The sequence below is a fragment of the Sipha flava genome, unplaced genomic scaffold (genome assembly GCF_003268045.1).
Source record: "Sipha flava isolate LNK unplaced genomic scaffold, YSA_version1 237_pilon_pilon, whole genome shotgun sequence".
In the NCBI taxonomy this organism is placed as follows: domain Eukaryota; kingdom Metazoa; phylum Arthropoda; class Insecta; order Hemiptera; family Aphididae; genus Sipha; species Sipha flava.
Window position 1 is genome coordinate 504,066 of NW_020272879.1, and position 19,996 is coordinate 524,061.

Sequence of the window (19,996 nt, forward strand, 5' to 3'; positions counted from 1 at the left end):
TTAAACATATTTACGGATGAAAATTATATTTTTTAGAACGATTTATTTTCTCTAGATTCTATGAAAACTCATTTGAACTAACTTTGCTCACGTGCTTTAGATGCTCATTTAACTCAACTACTTATTGCATTAGTCCAAGAAAAACCCGAATCTCTTGAGTACCATAGGGATTTAGGTGGCATGTTGAAATGGACAAATAAATATTCATTTTTTCTCAAGCTTACCTAACACAAGCATTTAATTGTTAACACTAATAAATATGATAGTAAATGTTATTCAATAGGTAAAAAAACATTTTTCTGGTTTATGAACAAGAGGCCCTCGAAATACATTCCTCCGAGGTGCCAGCATATTCCTAAATCCACCCCCGAAAGAGACTATAGATATTTTACGTAGGTTTTCAATTCCGCTGATTTCTGGAATTTACCGCCGAGTGCACTTACGCGAAAGGTTACAACAGTACGGGAGAGTAGTTCGTACACGACTCGGGAAGATCAGTGCTGATTTTTAATTCCAAAATCATTACCACACTCGTGCATTGTAATGCTACACTTCTATCGGAGCAGTTCGAGCTGTCCCATTATGCATCATGACTGTCCGTGTACTGGGAAAAACTGTTATGTTTACACGTGCAAGCGCGCGTATTTTGTTATAATGCTGAGAAAGCGTAAGAGATGGTCCGCAAGGCGAGATAATAAAACACAATTTTCTAATCCATTGGCGTCCGATCGGTAAACCGTGACGATACTACTGCGAACGTGATTAGTCACGATTAAGTTTGAGCGAAGTGACACTTTTCATTCGTACAGTGTGTACGCATACGTGTGCGTGCGTGTATGTGGTGCGATAGAAGTCCAAGTAAAAACGGTATGTTAGTCTACCTACACGTGTGCATTGCACGTACCAGTGATATCCGATGCGTAAAATAGATAATGACGTTTAAATTGAATTGTTCGTACCCGACGCCAACGTGTGGACGCACGATTTACATTACACATAATGATATATATATATACTTTTTGTGTTTAATACACGCATGCAGTTGGCGACAGATGCAAATCGCTTAAAACCAAATGAAAATTAATCATCGTTATTCGCCGACCGGTGTATACGAATGTTGCAGCGAAACGCGGTCGCCGATTTCCAAGGCTGGGCAAGTTAACGGTTTTTTTAAAAAAAAAAGTAAGTTAAGTTAAATTAAAAGTTAACTAATGTATTTTTAATAACTTCGTTAAGTTAAAAATTAATGGATAAAAAAAATTAACTTAATTAAAAATGTAATTATTTTCGAATCTGTAACCAAAACCAATAAAATGAATGACAAATTTGGAATTTGTGTCAAGCTCATGTGGCCAACCATTTAGTATGCTAAGCAGTATTTACTGAGGATTTAAGATGGGCAGTTGACGATTTTTGAATCTGAATGTTCAGAAATAATTTTTTCCCCATGAGTTATATTAATAATTTCAAGTAAGTAATAAGTGTTCAATAAATATTCAATAACGTGTTTCTCAGGATATGTGGCGTGTGCGTGTCACTAGGTATAATGAGTTATGATTTACAAGAAAACTAATTAAGTACATGAACGCAACGTCGCGACGACTTCATAATATGGTTACTATTATAATATTATTATTATCTAAACGTATATCAATTTATATGTTCAATGTCCTTTTTCATTATATGTTATGAAAATGATATACATATAATTTTAATTGTATAAAATATACAAAATATATAGTAATACCCAATAGCATATGATTCGTATTCATAATGTGTATTGTGTATATACGTATAGTACTAAATACTAAATACTAAATAGTGAATAGTATATACTGTATGTATATTGTAATATTGTATAGACATCAACATTCAACCATTCAACATCAATAAACACTATAATATACTATAAAACTACTATTACTATAAAAAAAATAGTTATAGTTAGGTATTTAGTTATTATTACATGCGGGTGGGTACTTATTACCTGGATACAGACTATCCACCTAATACCTATATATATATTATATTGTGTAGGTATATAATATCAAACACCCGATATTAATTATAAATTTTTCCATTTAATTGTTATGACATTATTATTTCTCAAGCCAACAATGAAAAAAAAAAATCAATGGTTTATTTAAAATTTTAAATATAACTTAACTTTAAGAAATATATATACATATTTTTTATATAATTTATAATTATATAGTTAGTTATATAATTAACTTGAATATTATATGTAAATATGTTAAAAATTTAACTTATTGAGTTAAAAGTTAGTTTCAAAAAAAAAGTAACGAGTTACTTAACTTAGTTAATATTAACTTAATGTTTTAACTTAATTTTAATTTTTAACTCGTTAATGCCCAGTCTTGCCGATTTCTGTGAAACGTTCGCAGTGGCTACCGTTGCAGCGGCTTAGCAAATGACTGAGGGGGCTCCGGCCCTCCTGAAACGTTAAGAAAATCATTTTATTATTACAATGGTCTATGGATATCGATAAAAAAGTAACAAAATATTTAAAATTTTTAGTATTAACACTTTACGCCTATCTAGTGGCGCCGAAAACGTATGGCAAGCGGGGTAAATATCCCAGAAATTGTTTAAATGGTGGGTGGGTGGGTGGTTAGAGTTCATGAGTGCTAGATATATTATTGTACGGTAAAATATTTCATAGTATTATGTAATTACTAGATGTGCAGTAAATACTCGTAACTCATAGGTATGCAATACTTGCTATTTATGATTTTTTGTTGAGCAGGTGAGTACCCATAAGTAGGGTTTACCCCAGTGATATAAGAAGGGTTCGACGTCACTGCACTTATCCATCTGTGGTAGTAGGTGTTCAATGCATATAATGTTGTGCATCGGTCGCGAGTCGCAAGACTTGTCGGACTCGCATTATTATCTACTCATAGAGACATTGAAATCTCAGATAATCGAATATTTGATACGTTTGTTAACAGCGGAAAGGCTTAAAGGTTAAAATTGTCCCTTAAATTTGTTGTCATTTAATAAAAAAATTACTTAATTAAAAATATTAAAAAGTTATTAAAAGTTATAAAAAGTATTTTACAATATAAAATTAACATAATTAATAACAATATATTTTTTTTGCTGTAATTTTTTAACGAAAACAAAATAAAAAAATTAAAAATAACAGCATTTTATAACAGTGAATAAAATGCGTTTTTACACGGACAAGTAGTTGATAAAAACAGCCTTAGGTTTTCACAAGAACACGATTTAATTTACCCGAAATTGCAGTTGCAATATCTCCATTAGCTTAATTTAACATATTTTCTGCATCTAAGACAATATTTATGCATTTTGTCAATGATCTAACTGTCTGCAGATCGATAATCTATATGTTTAATAAATTTAACAATTAGGCCGAAAATAATAATAATCCAATATAACCATTTAGTCCGTATTCTGGGTTTTCAAATTTGTTATTAACTAAATAAAAATTTTTTTATTACTATAGTATAATAAACATACATACATAAATATATATATATATACACCCGGTAATCTAATTTATTAAGTTCTCTTGATCTTTCTGTCAGTTTATATGTTTTTCATTGTTATTTTTAATTTCTTAAGAAGAAAAAGAGAAATGTAATATAATATATTAATATAACAATGGAGTTTTCTTCATTTTTAGGTAACTCGAAACTGTCGTCCTTGCTTCCGTCGTTCGAATTTCTTTGATGATTGATTCCAGGTATAATATCTTGGCATTTCGGAATAAATCAGTGTTCTGGAAAAGTCATCATTCTGACTAGGGACGGGTTTTATCACTAACCATGGGAGGGGATAATGGAGGATTAAGAATTTAGTTAGTTGGTTTTTTAAATCTATATACAATTTTAAATTGCAGAATATGTTTTTAAGTCCCTCATAAGTAAGTCATTTTTTTCACAATAATGACAAAATTTAAATAGTTACATTATTGGTATCAATTTTGATCTGAAACCATTTTAAAATATAGGTAAATACTTATAATTAAAAACAAAAGTGAGCTATTTATTTATAAAATAGGTACCATATTCATCAATGACCATTGACGATATTTTATTATAATTATTAATATATAATAATACTTTGCTTTGTAAAATAGATAGCTTAGTCTCAAGGAGGGGGCTAATTTTCCCTTAGACACCCCCTTAAACCCACCCTTGATTTTGACACATTTCAAAGAAGCTGGTCAATGTTGTCAATGATGGCCTGTCAACTCATTATAATACTTTTCCGTTGTAAAGTACAACCTTTAACCATTTTCTAAATGTACGGCTAAGTGAACAGAAGATAGTGGGATATATCTTTCGTGTATAGGAAATTAAAAAATTCGCCACATCGCCTCGATATAAGCTCAGTATTAAATTTAACTTTTAATATTAGACATAATTGCTTTGAACTTACCATAATGTACAAACACTTATCAAAAAAATCAGTTTTTCATTGATTTTCAGATTGAATCGACTGTGAAATGTACACTAAGAAATGATAAATTAATACGTTGACTTCTAAGAAATTATTAATATTATTTATATTATTTATTTCATTTTTTTATTTATTTATATAATATGGTAGGTAGGTGTTGCAATATGTGGTAACCATTGACTACGGATTTTAGTATTGCAGTGTTTGAAAATCAGATAATCGTCAGTTTTATAACTTTTAATAATAAATCTCAAGTTGTAACTTCAAATTTTCGTTGAGTTTATAATTTAATTGTACAAATCGAGTATCTTACGAACATAAAATGTATGCCATGGATGCCGATTTGTACAATGCGATTTGTTACGGTTGCTCTATGAGCATACGTTTTGCGAAAATGACTATTGAGGAGATGCCCATTGAAGTCGACCACATGGAAGTCGACCATATTGAAGATGACCGTATGGAAGTCGAATATATTGAAGACGACCGTATGGAAGTCGACATTATGGAAGACGATGAAATGGAGGTCGACCATATTGAAGATGACCGTATGGAAGTCGACTATATTGAAGACGACCGTATGGAAGTCGACAGTATGGAAGATGATGACATGGAGGTCGACGATCCAATAAATATGGATACAGGCATGAACTTTACCGCGGAATCCATGGATATGGACCATATGCACGGGTATTGGCAAACGAACAATTGCAACGTGCAATGGTCCATAAATATGGACTTCCAAAACCCAATGCCCTACAATATTTAGTAAGGTTAGTATCGTCACAAACTATACCACGGATATAATACCGAATAAGCTTTGATAGTTGAATTCAATTCATATTATCGATTTAATTTCAATACTTTAATAATTTAATTTCAATATTTCAAGTACCGAAATTTGAGATTGCAGTTTTGACCGTGTATTAACGAATCCGTGTACCTATATCTTAAACGTATTAATAAATTACACGTGTAATTGAAAAACGGGTACACGTGTATTTAAATTTTGTTTTAAACAATTGATTCGTTTGAAATACATAGGCTACAATTATGGCTATAGGATATAAGCGCCAAAGGTACAAAATTTACCTATCATTTGCGTCAAAATGTGTAGTACATAAACGCCACAGGTGCAAAAATGACATATCATTCGCACCAAAAATTTTTTTTTCCCGTTATTCATTAAGAAGATCTCTGCACCAGTTTCTTTTTAAACGCCGTGGAGGGTTTCCAGGAATTGTGTGAGTGGCTAGACCGGATATCAGAGGATTTGAGTGACCAGAAAGTTTATTGATAAAACGTTTGTAATACGTTTTAGCTTCTTCGTGTATAGTTTTCATTTTTAAGTCTGTGTGGAGAGTAAAATTTGAAATATAAGGGGGGGGGCATTAGTGATGGAGCATAGGATTTTATTTTGAATGGTTTGTATTTTGTTTAGATTGGATTTTTTGGCATTACCCCACAGTTGGAGACCATATGTCCACATAGGCTTAATTAGGGATTTGTAAATAAGCAATTTGATATTTAATTTAGTATGTTTGTTAGTTAATAATGTTTTAAGCAACCGGATACGTGCATTTAAGGTGAGTTTTTTTCCCTTACATGTTGCGCCCAGGTGAGGCGACGATCAATGGTTAGTCCTAGATACTTAACAGATTGAGATGAAGGTATAGGTATGTCAGCTAAGGAAACTTCAGGACAGGGAGAAAGGCAAAAAGTAAAGGTAGTGTGGAGTGATTTAGATTGATTTACTTTAACTCTCCAATAATCGTACCAGTTAGACAATAGGTTAAGATGATGTTGAAGGTTTAGGGAAGCAGAAATTGGATCTTCATGCATCGCTATAATTGCCTTGTCATCCGCAAACTCGGCTACAGATGTATTTAGAGAGGTAGGTTGATCAGATAAAATAAAATAAAATATAAATAATATAATATAATATAATAAAATCATATCTAACTGACCGTCACTTCCAAGTCAGGTTTGGTTCATCCGTTTCAAACATTGCAAACATTAATGCAGGAGTCCCACGGGGTGGCATACTCTCGCCAATCTTATATAATATATATACAAAACAAATATCAATAATAAATTATGAAATAAATTATACATGGGAATTAATATAAATTTAATAAATCGATTGCGAATTTATACAATAATTTCAATAGTTAATTTTAAATATAAATTTAATAAATTGGTTGATTTTTTAATCCCACTTTTTTCACATGTTTTTAATTTTATACATTTGTACTACATTTACAACACACTGTGTGTACCTAGAATTTTGCCGCTTTTGTACGATACGACTTTTTTTTTTATTACATTTTGGCGCTTTATGTCTTCCACCGACAATTATAAAATCGATAGTTTTTTCACCTTTATAAACCATAAAATATAGTTAAACAAAAACCTCAAAACGCAATGGCAGTTATGACTGTATAAATGTAAGTAAAAATAAATATTTTGCTATTTAGTATTATACAGTGTTTATTTCAGACCTTCTTCGATCTTGGAGGTATCGCACATTTTCGCAGTGAGAATGTATGTAGAAGTAAATAATTAATAAATAAATACATTTTTTAGGGAAGTATAAATTTTTGTTAGTTCCCGTTTCTTTCTAGTTACTCCCTAAAATAAACATTATGTATATTATTTTTTATTTTTATTTATTTTTTTATTATTATTTTTTATATGTTCTTATGAGTATTATATGTTCTATTATATGATAACATAAAATACGATTTAAGTTTAATCGCGGTATCTTTATTGTGTCTTAAGTATTTGTCCCGTTCAATTACGTTATCATGGATATTATGTACTATAAATCTAGATAAAGTCTTGAATGTAATTTTTAAAAAATAATAGTTTTACAGTTCCATTCGATGTTTAGGTTGTCTTATGTTTATAAGAAATTTTGTATTAAGTTTCTCTTTTTATTTCACACTTCGTATTTTATTTAAAATACTACTATTAAAATGATTAATAATCGTAAAAGCTTTGTATGGCAGTACCTATGCTAATCGAGTAAAAAATGAAGCATATTGTAGTTTGTGTTTCATTACTAATATTTAAAAAACTTAATTTACTAAAATCAAATAATATATTAAAAATTAATAAAACATAATTAATAAATCATATAATGCAGTGGTTTTCAACCTTATTCAGATCGAGAACCCCCCCACCCATTTTTTATTTTTTGTAATATGACATCTTCAAAAAAAATGCTGTTTTATTCATCAAAATTCGATTTAATTACCGATAAAATATTTACATAATAAACAATTTTGATTGATTTACACTTAAAAATTTCACAAAATAAATAATTAACTTTATTTTAATTTTTAAATACTATGGAAAAATCATTTTATCCATTATTTTTGGTGACCCCCAAATTTATGATTCGCGACCCTCTTGATAGTCCCAACCCTCAGGTTGAAAACCACTGATATAATGCGGGGAAAAAAATTATGAAAATTAATTACAATAATTTTTTATCTTTTATGAAAATAATTTTAGTTGAGTTTAATTTAACCTTTATCTTAATTGATTTTTGGCAAATAAAAAAGTATTTATCTGAGCTCAACAGTTCATAGGGATTTAAAGACTGATGCAAATAAACGGGTAACTGGTTAAAAACAAATACACGTGTACGCGGTCATAAACAATTATACGGGTACACGGGTTTTAACGTTCATTTACCCGTGTATTTTTTTAACGGACTTAACAACATTGCTTTGTAAGAAAACTTGTATCCGTGTTTTTCAATACACGTTATAATCGAAATATCATCGACATAATTTTATAAATAACATTAAACAAAAATTATTCTTTAACGATGTAGTTTTTCGAATAAGGGAGAAAATTAAAAAAAAAAACCATCAGTGAATGAGTGTAATAAAATGCATCAAATTTTCTATATATATAAAAAAAAAGTTTATTTATGTAAATCTACAGTCCGTAATCGATATTAAACTTTTATTAAAAACGTCCAGCTACTATCACATTGTTAATGCAGCAGTGCGCACCACAGCAGTGCAAGCGAAACGTACAATATATTAGCTAAAGACCGGATTTAATTTATATTGCAACTTTTTATTGATACCCGGTAAATCATATCTGATCAAATATGTATATGAATCAAATTAATTATAGTCTTTTTATTTTATTTAATAATGCAATTTTTTGCAATTTTTGCAATTAATGCAATTTTTGTATATTTCACGTGATAAAATATACAAATTATTATTTCCAAAGTGATTTTACAAAAAAAAAAAAAAAAATATAATTACGACTTATAATATAACTGAGTCAAGGGAAATTACTAGAATAATTTGTTTTTAATTCAATCTCGCAGCACATCGGTTATTTGACGTTTGGTCTGGATATCAAATATAGAAGTACTCGTATTAACATCTTAACGTAATTTTAATTAATTGTACGAGTCATGCTTAAAAATAAATTACCTATGGATTTAATCTTTATTCATACATCATTATCAATACTGGTAAACAGTAAGAAATCTTATTTAAAATAATGATACCAATAATTAAATAAATCATGAAAAAAAAAACAGTAGGAATAGGTTAATTTCGAATAGTAAGTGAATAGTAACTGATTCAATGATTGATTATACGATTTAAATATAAAGTGGTTCTTGTATAAATTCTTTGTTCTTTTAAATAAATGATGAATTAGAATACCTTTAGTTAAGTATAATCACGCTATAACCAATCGACAAAAAAAATAAACATCTAAAGTATTTAAATTTTAACAATATGAAATTTAGTGAATACAATTTAATACTTTATCAAATAATCAACAATTTGAAACAATATTAATTTATATTGAGTTAAAAGAAACAATCTGACCTCTTAGATATTTGAATAATAAACCCAAAATCTGAAATATTATGATTTTCTTCATCTTATATTTAACCTTGTGGTTGGTATGCAACCGGAAAAGCGCTTTCCCATTTTCCATGTTTCCAGCTTACCTTTTCAGTTTTGCGTAGATTGATAGTCTAGCATCGGAGGTAATTTGTTAGACAGATTAAGGTTTTGGATTTTCTGGGTGTCTCTTACCTTCAATTTTCCTTCTGTTATTCTATAAATCAGTTCATTTTTGTGCCTCAATATGTGACCAATCGTGTTTCATCATCTTACTTTGATGGTTTCATTAACTTTTTTTGGGTTCATTTATTTCTCTGGGTATGTGTCCATTGGAACGGTGTTCTATCCAACTCGCTCGCGGCATCCTTTTCCCAAAAATACATTTCAAAGCATTCGAGTATTAGTTGTTCTGCCTTACACAGTATTCAGGTTTCGTAGGTGTACTACGCTCTTTACGTATACTCACATAAAATATTTTTTCACCTAGGTTATAAATATTTTATATTACATTATGATATTATATTGACAAATCATGTGTAGTAAAGAGTAAATAAGTTTAATTTAAACATTTTAAATATCAAAAAACTAAAATTAAAAAAAAAAACCAGTTTAATTGGTAATAATGATAACTTTCTAAAATGTTTTTAGATAATTCGAATAATAATAACTAAGCAATATGTTTTTACAGACTGGATGATGCCAGGTTAACCAGCTACTAACGGTACAACCTGAATGCATAAATGCACACAGCAATCAATAAATTTTCAATAACAGTCGGTAAGAAAAACTGGATAAGCATTAATATTGTGTAAAATTTCATCCAAATCATAAAATTTGTTTTAGAATCACGCATAACTACAACAATCAACTGATTCCATACGTAAAACCCAAACCCAGCGTTAGCATCGGTTTTATGTACTGAGGACTGTGAATTAAGAGAGATTTTGACACCTGTAATAAGTGCCACGGAATCCACAAATATTCCAACAACTTCATTGAATGCCAATAATTTAAGCTTGAAATTATTGAATGAATTATTAGAACAAGAATCTAATAAATTTTTTACGGAATCAGAAAATAAAAATAAATTGAATATTGGGTCGACTAATGACTCGGTAGAGAACTCGGAGGTCGATCAATCATCGGTATTATATTCGTTGGTATTGGAATACTTTTTTGTACAATATTCAAGTTTTTATTTTCAGAATGAATTTTTTGTTATTAAATTATTGATAACCACTCTGACTTCGGAAAATTTTAAGGCATTAACGGAAGAATTGTTGTTCAACATTACGACTGTTAGTCATTTAGAAAAAACAATTCAATTAATCATAGAAATGGTATTTAAAATATTTTTAGATCAAAATACTACAATTGACTTTTTAAACTTCATTACAAAATAAATACATTTATATTAATTTCAGGTGTTTTGTAAACCTCAATCAATTCCCATTTATGTATTTATTTGTTCTAAATTGGAAAATATTGAGAAAAGTTACGATTGCAGGTTCCATACTGCGACTTTCCCGGTTACCACGCTTTTTTCGCGTTACAACTTCTCAAAACTTACTAATCTACGCTTACTAGAAGAATTGTATTTGTATTTGTATATTATTGTAATTTTATGTGTATTTAGTACTTATTTTGTACGAGTATTACGTTTTGAAATTATTCAAGTACGTTTTTATTCAAATATTCATAAAACTATGTTCTATTAAAAACTTTTTTACGCAATTTGTTTATACTTGTAATAAAATAACCGTAAATCATTCGGACTACTGACTTTCTTAACTGTCTTTGAAATTCAGTCGGATAATTGTTTTATTCAAACAATCGTTATCATTCGAACAGTTGTGAAAAAAAAATCGTTCGCATACATATTTATTTGAACGATTATTTTGGATAAAATATTGCACAATTCTGCGGTACGCGCGTATGGGTGTATTTTAGGGAGGGGATGAAGTTGCAATCGTCCCCCCTGAATCCGTATTTAATGAATTGATTATATGTGAGATACACATTTCAATTTTTTTTAATGTGGATCATTTTATAACGAAATCAAATTACGCGTAGCTATGAATACTGAATTGGGATTTTTTTCGAGTCCATACTTAATGAAAAATAAAATAAAATACAAGCGTTACTTTCAAAATACAGGTGTTAAAAAAGAACTACACAAAAGTCGACACTAAGTGGATCCGGCATTAGATTTAAAAAAAAAAACGACAAATATTAAGTATTTACTTGATTTAAATATTAGCAACAATTTTACTTGTACATTTTTAGCCTGAATTAAAGAAAAAATTTAATTCACCCTCCCCCTAGAAGTAAGTCTATATACGCCCCTGTACGCGCGTGCGATCGTATGACGGCGACGACGACGGTTCGAATACGGTAGTGGTCACGCGCGCAGTATATCACGGTCAGGGACTAAAATTGTGTGCAGTACGACACACTGTGCAATACGCAATGTTAAGTGTGTAGTACGAGATATAAAAAGTATGTTGTAGTTCTATTCTTTTTGCTCGTATTATGGTATTCGTTTTTGATTTTACATTTTTTTTTTTTTTTATTAAATTATTTTACATATTTTTAAAATTCTAAGATGAACGAGTATCATCAGCAAAATCGAAAATACTATTTTAACTGTGTTACACATTACTGTTAACGTTTGAAAGGCGAGTATGACAAAATCCTTAAATGTGCACTACGAAAAAGTATATATTTTAGCCTCTGATCACGGTACACACACCGGTCTGGCCGGTTTATCGTTGCGTTCGGTCAGGGCCAGATTTAGCACGAGTACCACTATGTGGGTTCTGATATCATTTGCCGCTTCTCCGCCCCTTGACCCTTGTATTGTCCGTAAAAAAAAAATTTTATTTAAGAGGGTGTGGGGGCAAAGTTACGAAGTTTTGTGGTCTGTTTTTGAAGACGGCTAGACGGTATTGTAAAGGAAGTCCGCACACTGCAGCGGTAATTCGGCCGCGGTAAAATATCGTCGCTACGATATTTATAAAAACCGCAGCATGCTCGATTTCACCGCCACCACGCAGCGGTATTTTCAATTGACTTATCAAATATATGCTAATAGTACCTATACTATCTAATATATATGGTGTATATTAGTCTAGACTTCGATTATTTCCTAGAAACTATTTAAGTTATAGTTTAATATATTATTTAACTTAATTAAAGATAATTCATATAAAAATAATCAATACAATATTATATATAATATAATGAATATAATATGTACAATAGTATAAGTACTTAATATAGTACTAACGTACTATATAGATAAATCGTCAATTTATCAATGGCATAGGAATTTACTAATTAATTATACAATTATTGAATGTAATATATAAATATATTATGTTTATACTGGATAAAAATTGCCACCGCTACCGCCGCAATGTGTTTAGGTCTGCGATTTTGATATCGCCACCGCCACCGCGGCAGTGTATATTTAACCATTATACTAGTCAAATGTAACAGAAAAAATAATACTTGTGTGCATGGGCCGTGTATAATATACACATGAATCTACATCTACACTGTATATACTGTAGTCAGGGTCGGCTGAAGGTATAGGCGAGCTAGGCACCTGCCTAGAGCGGCACTTTAGTAGGGCGGCATTTTCAAAATTCACTCGTACATTTTTTTTAGATCTATCGGTGTCTTATAAGAAAAATATTTAAATTTATTCGTTCGCGAAAACCATTTACCTATATAATAAAATAATACTGTCTAAAGTTATTATATTACTTTATATTATGGCCTACGCTGGGCGTTTTCAATTATTCCAAAAATATAAATAACCACACAATCACTTCCGCGATTTCCGATAGTCGCGATAGTGATGGGTTTTGAGTAATAATTATAGCAATCATTTTTAAGTCTTTTTACATATAATTTTATACATAAAATAAAAAATTATTTTTTTTTTTTTTATATAGATATGTTACATAAAAAATAGGAGAGGGGCTAAGTTAAAACAAGAGCTCATTTTTTTTTTAGAGGCGGGTAAATTTGATTTTGCCTCGTGTACTATTTTTACTCGGACCGATACTGACTGCATGGTTAACGGTGAACAGCATCGGGACTATGTAGTGTATCGTGATTGATAACAACACTAATAAAATATGAAAATACTTATTGCGGTGAACGATGTATTAATATGGATATTACGGACTGTAATGATATTTTAACCGCCCGACATTCAACGGAAGTGTAACTAATTCTTATTACTCTAACTCAGCGTTTCTCAACCAGGGGGTCACGACCCCCAGAAGGTTCGCGAACACCTTGACTTGGGGTCGCGCAGGTCAAAAATAATAAAACGCTGATTTACAAAATGCACCTTTTTATTTAAATATTTAAGACTTTTTAAATAATTTTAAATAAATAATTAGTGTGATCTTTGAACTTGTTTTACATTTAAAAGTTGCTTAATTTGTGGTTCAACATCTGAAACACATAAAAGTAAGTTATTTTCTAGTGATAACAAACGATTTCTGTACTTAGTTTTTATTGCCACCATGGATGAGAATCCTTTTTCGCATAAATAAGAAGTAGCTAACGGAATCAAAATTTTCAATGCCTCTGTTACCTCACTTCCATATTCATTTTTCCGGGCAATCCAAACCTTATTTAAATCTTGAAATCCAAATTGTAGCTGTAATTTCTTATCAGCTGATAATTCTATCAGTTGGTTGTGAGTCTCAACTGATAATTTGGCAACTGCAACAATATTTTCATCAAATGGATTAAGAACCTATCTATTTGAGAAGTCATTGTCGTTACACGAGAAATATTCGAGTAGTTGAATTTTCAATTCTCTTAAATGTGTTTTCATGGTATCAAAAACACGATCAAGAATAGGACTTTTTAAGTTTACATTTTTACATTGCAACACGAGCGACGCGCGACTGTCGTCAATAAATTAATCGTTTCATAACATACAAAAATAATATTAAAAATAACAATAATAAGCAGTCGATTAAATGTAGATATCTCATCAATAAAACGGGCACTACTCCACTAATGGAAATTCCCAACGACCCGATACATAACTTTCAAACTTGATAAGCTTAACTTACTAGATATGGTATTTATAAATTGGTATTTAAAATGTTATATTTCGTTTGGTTAATGATAGGATATTTTTACTGTTTAAATTTTTACCTAACCTAGATGGAGGGGTGGTCGCGAAGTGATTGACTATATTTTATACCTATTTTGGGGGTCGCGACACTAAAAAAGTTGAGAAACGATGCTCTAACTGTATTCGTAAGGCCTTTATCGATATTTGTAAAACAGGCGTTCCTCTCTTACGGAGCGTTAAATCTTAACCGAGATAAAACCGATGGTTGAAATATCGGCCCTTATATTGTTAAAATGATAAAAAAAATGAACATAGGTAAGGTTTGTTGAATGTGCGTGTATGAACACATCCTAGATTGTGTTTCGAACCTTGTTTTATCAATTTTCACCAACTTTTAAAATTAAACTTTTTTGTTATGTATTCAATATTTTATGGTTTATTTTTATATTTTTTATACATTATGATATTATTTCAATTGTTTATAAACAATTGTTAGAGTTCAATTTTTTTAATAATTTTAATTTTAATCAAATAATGAAAAATTGTATTCATAATTTTATACTTAATTAGGTAATGCACTCAACGTGTTAAACAACGACGATATGATAGAATGCCACTTCGACATAATCCATATTCGTCGACAACAACAATCGATACCAGAGATTATTTTCCTCATGAACTCGATTTCCGTAAAAATGAAATTGTTTTAATATTTATAAGTATTTTTCAATAAAAATACATACAACCTCGGTCCTACAATGATCATGGTTCGTGGTGGTTTTTGAAATTTAAATTACTTTAAAATCTGATAAGATAAGCCTACACGGTTTCTACTCGAATCAAGCAGTTTTTTCAGACAATCAATGTTTGCATTCCGATAATGAATAAATTAAAGTTGATAGTTAAATTTTACGAGTATATCAGATCCGTTTTGTTCGGTCGTTAAATGCTCACATTTGTCGATACACGTTCCTTTATCTTTTAAAAGTTCAATGTACTATGTGCATAATGTTTTATGGACTTTCATTATTAAAACAAATTTGGTACCCCTACACCATCAATTGTAGCCAAAAACGACTTCATAATAATAACAAGCTTCGAGAAATAAAAAACACTATCAGAACTGCCAGAACCCCAATCATTCAATCGTAAAATCGAAGTAATCATAGACTTCGAATAGATTACTCGAAAATGTATAACGGCCATCATACGAGAATAGAAGAAGCATAATTATGCCAAAAATGTGGCGAACTCCACTCTGTCAAACATCTCCTCATCCTCTGTGGAACCTATACAGAATCAAGAAATAATTATGAAATTCCTGTGGGCATCTACGAAGTTCTTAGCCCCAATGAAGTCAACATCAAAAAAATGATTTTATATCTTAAATATATTGATATTTATAATTGTATTTATTAACCTCCCATAATTTATGTGTACCAATTAAAAAATAAGCATATACGCTTAAATTAAGTACGAATCTTGTAAGCTAATAATCTCAGTAGTTACATCAGCAGTACAATGAATAAAAAAAAAAATTTTTTCGTATTAAAATTTATTCAGTATCTAAAATAGTTTTTAAAAATAGAAATTTCCTTTAAATTGGAAACTCAATGTTTGGAAAAAACGAGTTCCAAAAGAAACGGATTCCTGGGACGAATTCCTTCTTAAGAGACGGCACTTCTTGAACTTATTCCTTTTCTAGAAAAAAAAAAAGGAACGAAAAGAGAGTTCCTTTTTTCAAGAAAAAATTATGAAATTTTCGTTTCCTTTTGAATCTTCCTATATATGAAAAAAGGTAAAATTCAAATAGACATTTTTTTAATGCGAACGGTGTGTATTAATTTAGCATTGTTATATTAACTTATAGTCGCTGCATTAATATTTTTTGTTAATATAGTTATATTTAATTAGAATACATAGAAATTGTTGTTGTCACGTTGCATAGTAGTTTGAAATCTATTTTGATTTATTAATTTATCACTAATTTTTAATGTTATCATAATTAAGCGTAGCTGGTGATATAGAGGATTGTGGTTTCAAAAATATTAAGAACTACTAGCTTAAACTGGGAAATGGTAAGTTCCCATACGTAGAATTGGAGGTAAACGTTCAAATATTTAAGTTTAAACGAAAAAGTAATATATTGGTACGTAAATTCTTATAAGAAAAAATATACAGTTACCTAAGTTCCTACACGAACAAAAGTACATGTTTCATTACTAAAAAACCAGTAATAATAATAAAATAAAAGAACTTTGTGATTATTTAGTAACAAATTATATAAAGGAATACTTTTCCCCCTAGTATTTTGGGCTAGTGCTAGTTCTTGCAGAAGACTTACTGAAAATGTACGCTATTAACTTTTTCTGATGAAATATTTAATAGAAGTTTGATTGAAATAGAAGATAAATTTGTGTGTCTGTTTAAAAAATATCTAACTGTATTTGGAATGAACTAACCTGTTCGAAATGAAAACGCATCTGATCCCTTTGAATTTTTGATTTTGCGTTCTTATGATAATAACCAATTACAAGAATTTGTAGAAATCAATTTACGGGAATTAGTAGATGATCAAAATATACTTTTAATGTTATTACAGAAAGCGTAATGAATCATCAAAGAAGACTATTTTTTTTAGATGCTCCGGGTGGTACAGGAAAAACATTCCTAATTAATTTGTTATTGGCTAAAATTAGATCCACAGGTAAAGTTTCATTAGTAGTTTCTTCATCTGGTATAGCAGCGACTCTTCTTAGTGGTGGCAAAACTGCACACTCGACTTTCAAGTTCCCATTAAATGTATTAGTTGATACAGAATGCGTTTTTTCGATTCGTAAAAGTGGCCCTCTTGGAAAATTCTTCAAGAAACCTCATTCATTGAGTATACAATGAGTCACAGATCACATATCGAAGCAATTGAAACATTAAAAGATCTTAAGTGTAATAATAAGCTTCTCATTTTTACAGCCGAGAAATCGCCATTAAAAACAAATTGTGTGTTTGTTTATATAATACATATAAGTAGCCTTTGTGTATATGGTCTAAATACTCACACACACACAGTGCATTTTTTAACCAGTTAAGTAAGCGACACAAATGTCGACCAGTGATATTCTTTCGATAGTATTTTGATATATTGGGTGAAATTATGCGAAGCGAACGTAAAATATCGCACTATCATCATACTGTGGTATTATACGTTGACTGCTTTGAGTTTTAACATTTTTTTGTCGCCGAGTGGAAATCCCTTAAAAAATGCACTGCACTGCACACACACACACACACACACACCACACACACATACATATACACACACACGTACATTCAAGTATTCCGATCCGGGTGATAGTGAAAATCAAATAGGTCAGTCCATTTTGCACGGGATTATCACAGAAGGAAAGGATCCAAAAAAGTTATACCATTGATTAAATATACTTTTCATCAATGTGTATACTATATATTATATGTTAGCAAATATGTCGTTTTGAAAATAAGAAAAGACTTTTAGATTGATATTTTGTTACACATTCCGTGATCGACTCAATCGTGAGTACCAATACATTTTTTAATAAATTTACACTGGGCGACAAACCATTTCTTTTCTCAAAAGAATCAATGTATAATAACATGATGGTAGTGTTTCACATTCACTTTCCTTAATTATTATAAATAAAAATTTAATATGACAATACGAGTATACTGTATTGTATATAAATTTTTTCTATCATACATTATCTAATTTTCTTTTTATAATTTAAAAATAATCTACTTTTGAAAACTAATTAAGTTTCACTCAGTCTTTCGAAATACTATTTACTAGACGATAAAATATTTGCACTGGGCGACATTTGTGTCTCCTAGTTAACTAGTTTAAGAAATGAACTGGTGTGCACATGTGTAAAACTCGTTCGGAATCATAAAAAAACTTAAATGTTAATAAAATACAATATCTGTTTTATGGGGGTTCGGAATCTAATATTTTATTGATTCAATTTATAAAACGATAAGTATTAAAAAATTCTTGATCCACACTTTATTAAAGACAATTTTTTTAATTTCTCTAGACTTTTAAACATTGTGCTTGACGACATTAAAGCATTCAAAAAATGTCATAATGATGTTCAAGAATTATTTATTATTAATATAAATTTTTATTAATAACAATTGATATATATATACATATAATATTTATATATTGTTATAATAACTTAATTGACGTCAGTAGTTTGGTGATAATTTCTGAATTGCGAGAAATGACTGATTGTGAACTGTGTTAAAAATGTTTAGAAATCATAGTTCATTGAAATATATGATAAAGTACGAAAATATTAAATATTATATATAGTTTGTGGGTCGAAATTCCCATAAATACTCTAGTCATTTCCGTAACTTTTCGATTTAAATTCTATACAAAATAGTTCATAGGTAGTATACTACTTTACTATAGTAAAGTTAAAATATGAAAAATCCATGATCAACGAAAGACTCAACAAGGTATAGTCAAGTATAGTAAAATGTAAAATGAACTTCCACGAGTTAATACATAAGGTATAGGTTACTAATTAATATTTAACATTAATTATATTGTAAAATACAAATTTTAGTATTATAATGTCTTTCTCCTCAATTTAGTAGAACTATCATATGCGATGTGTTCGATACGTATAATTAATTATCTGCTTACTACGGAACATTTACAAACCGGAAATCGGAAATGAATGTCATTTATCCGGTCTAAGGTCAATGGACGTCGGATATGTTCGAAGCATACCCATTGAAATCCTAACATTTCGTCATCAGAAAAATTATAATACATCGGCCCTGATTAAAATGTAAATCCTTATAATATTTATCTAGATATGAATTTTTTGTTGTGAGCTTATTTTTCGTTCATTTTGAACCTTCTGTCAAACAAGCGCGTGTTTCTGGTAATTCAATTTTCGAGAACTTGAGCAATGCAAAATGAAAATAGCTTACAGTCGTTTTAAGTATTGCGATATTAATTAAATACATTAAATACAAATAATTACAATTCATAAAACAAAATTAGATCGTGTAAACAATTTATCATCGAAAAAATATTTTTCATACATTTTTTACTAGTCAGTAAATTTAAATAGAACAACAACATCTTTTTTTAAGTAGGTAAAGTTGTATTGTAAAATACAGAAGATGAAAGAATAATGAGATCTATGGTTATAAACGTAAAAACGCAAATATAGTACTCTTCATTTGCGTATTAGATTTTTTAAAGTGGTCTTGTGGAGCGATCACTAAAAATATTATATGATAATATTATATATAAGATATTATATAATAATATTATATTAATATTAATATTATATTATTATATTATAAGATATATATGATATTCTATCAAATTTTATACTTATTTTAGTTTTTATTTTTTTTTTATTGATCTTTTTATAAGACATCAGCTTCAAGGGCCATTATTTTAACATCAACTTAAAATTAATTTACAAAGGTTTATTTAATGTTATTGTATGGCTTAAATTAAGTTGTATAGTTGAATTTCTTT

The 19,996-nt window shown here is 29.5% G+C and overlaps 2 protein-coding genes across 2 annotated transcripts; one reads left to right on the forward strand and one right to left on the reverse strand.

Annotated features, from left to right (window-relative positions):
• The first annotated feature begins 10,084 nt into the window (after positions 1–10,084).
• On the forward strand, positions 10,085–11,953 carry LOC112683874. Its single transcript, XM_025555063.1, has 5 exons — positions 10,085–10,121; positions 10,242–10,489; positions 10,550–10,684; positions 10,769–10,938; positions 11,950–11,953. Exons 1-5 carry the CDS (start codon positions 10,085–10,087, stop codon positions 11,951–11,953), a joined length of 594 nt encoding a protein of 197 aa, XP_025410848.1.
• A 1,805-nt stretch (positions 11,954–13,758) lies between these two features.
• LOC112683875 (zinc finger BED domain-containing protein 5-like) lies at positions 13,759–14,205 on the reverse strand. Its single transcript, XM_025555064.1, has 2 exons — positions 14,154–14,205; positions 13,759–14,090 (listed from the first exon to the last, which is right to left on the reverse strand). The coding sequence occupies exons 1-2, from the start codon at positions 14,203–14,205 to the stop codon at positions 13,759–13,761; spliced, it is 384 nt and encodes a 127-aa protein (XP_025410849.1).
• Positions 14,206–19,996: the final 5,791 nt, after the last annotated feature.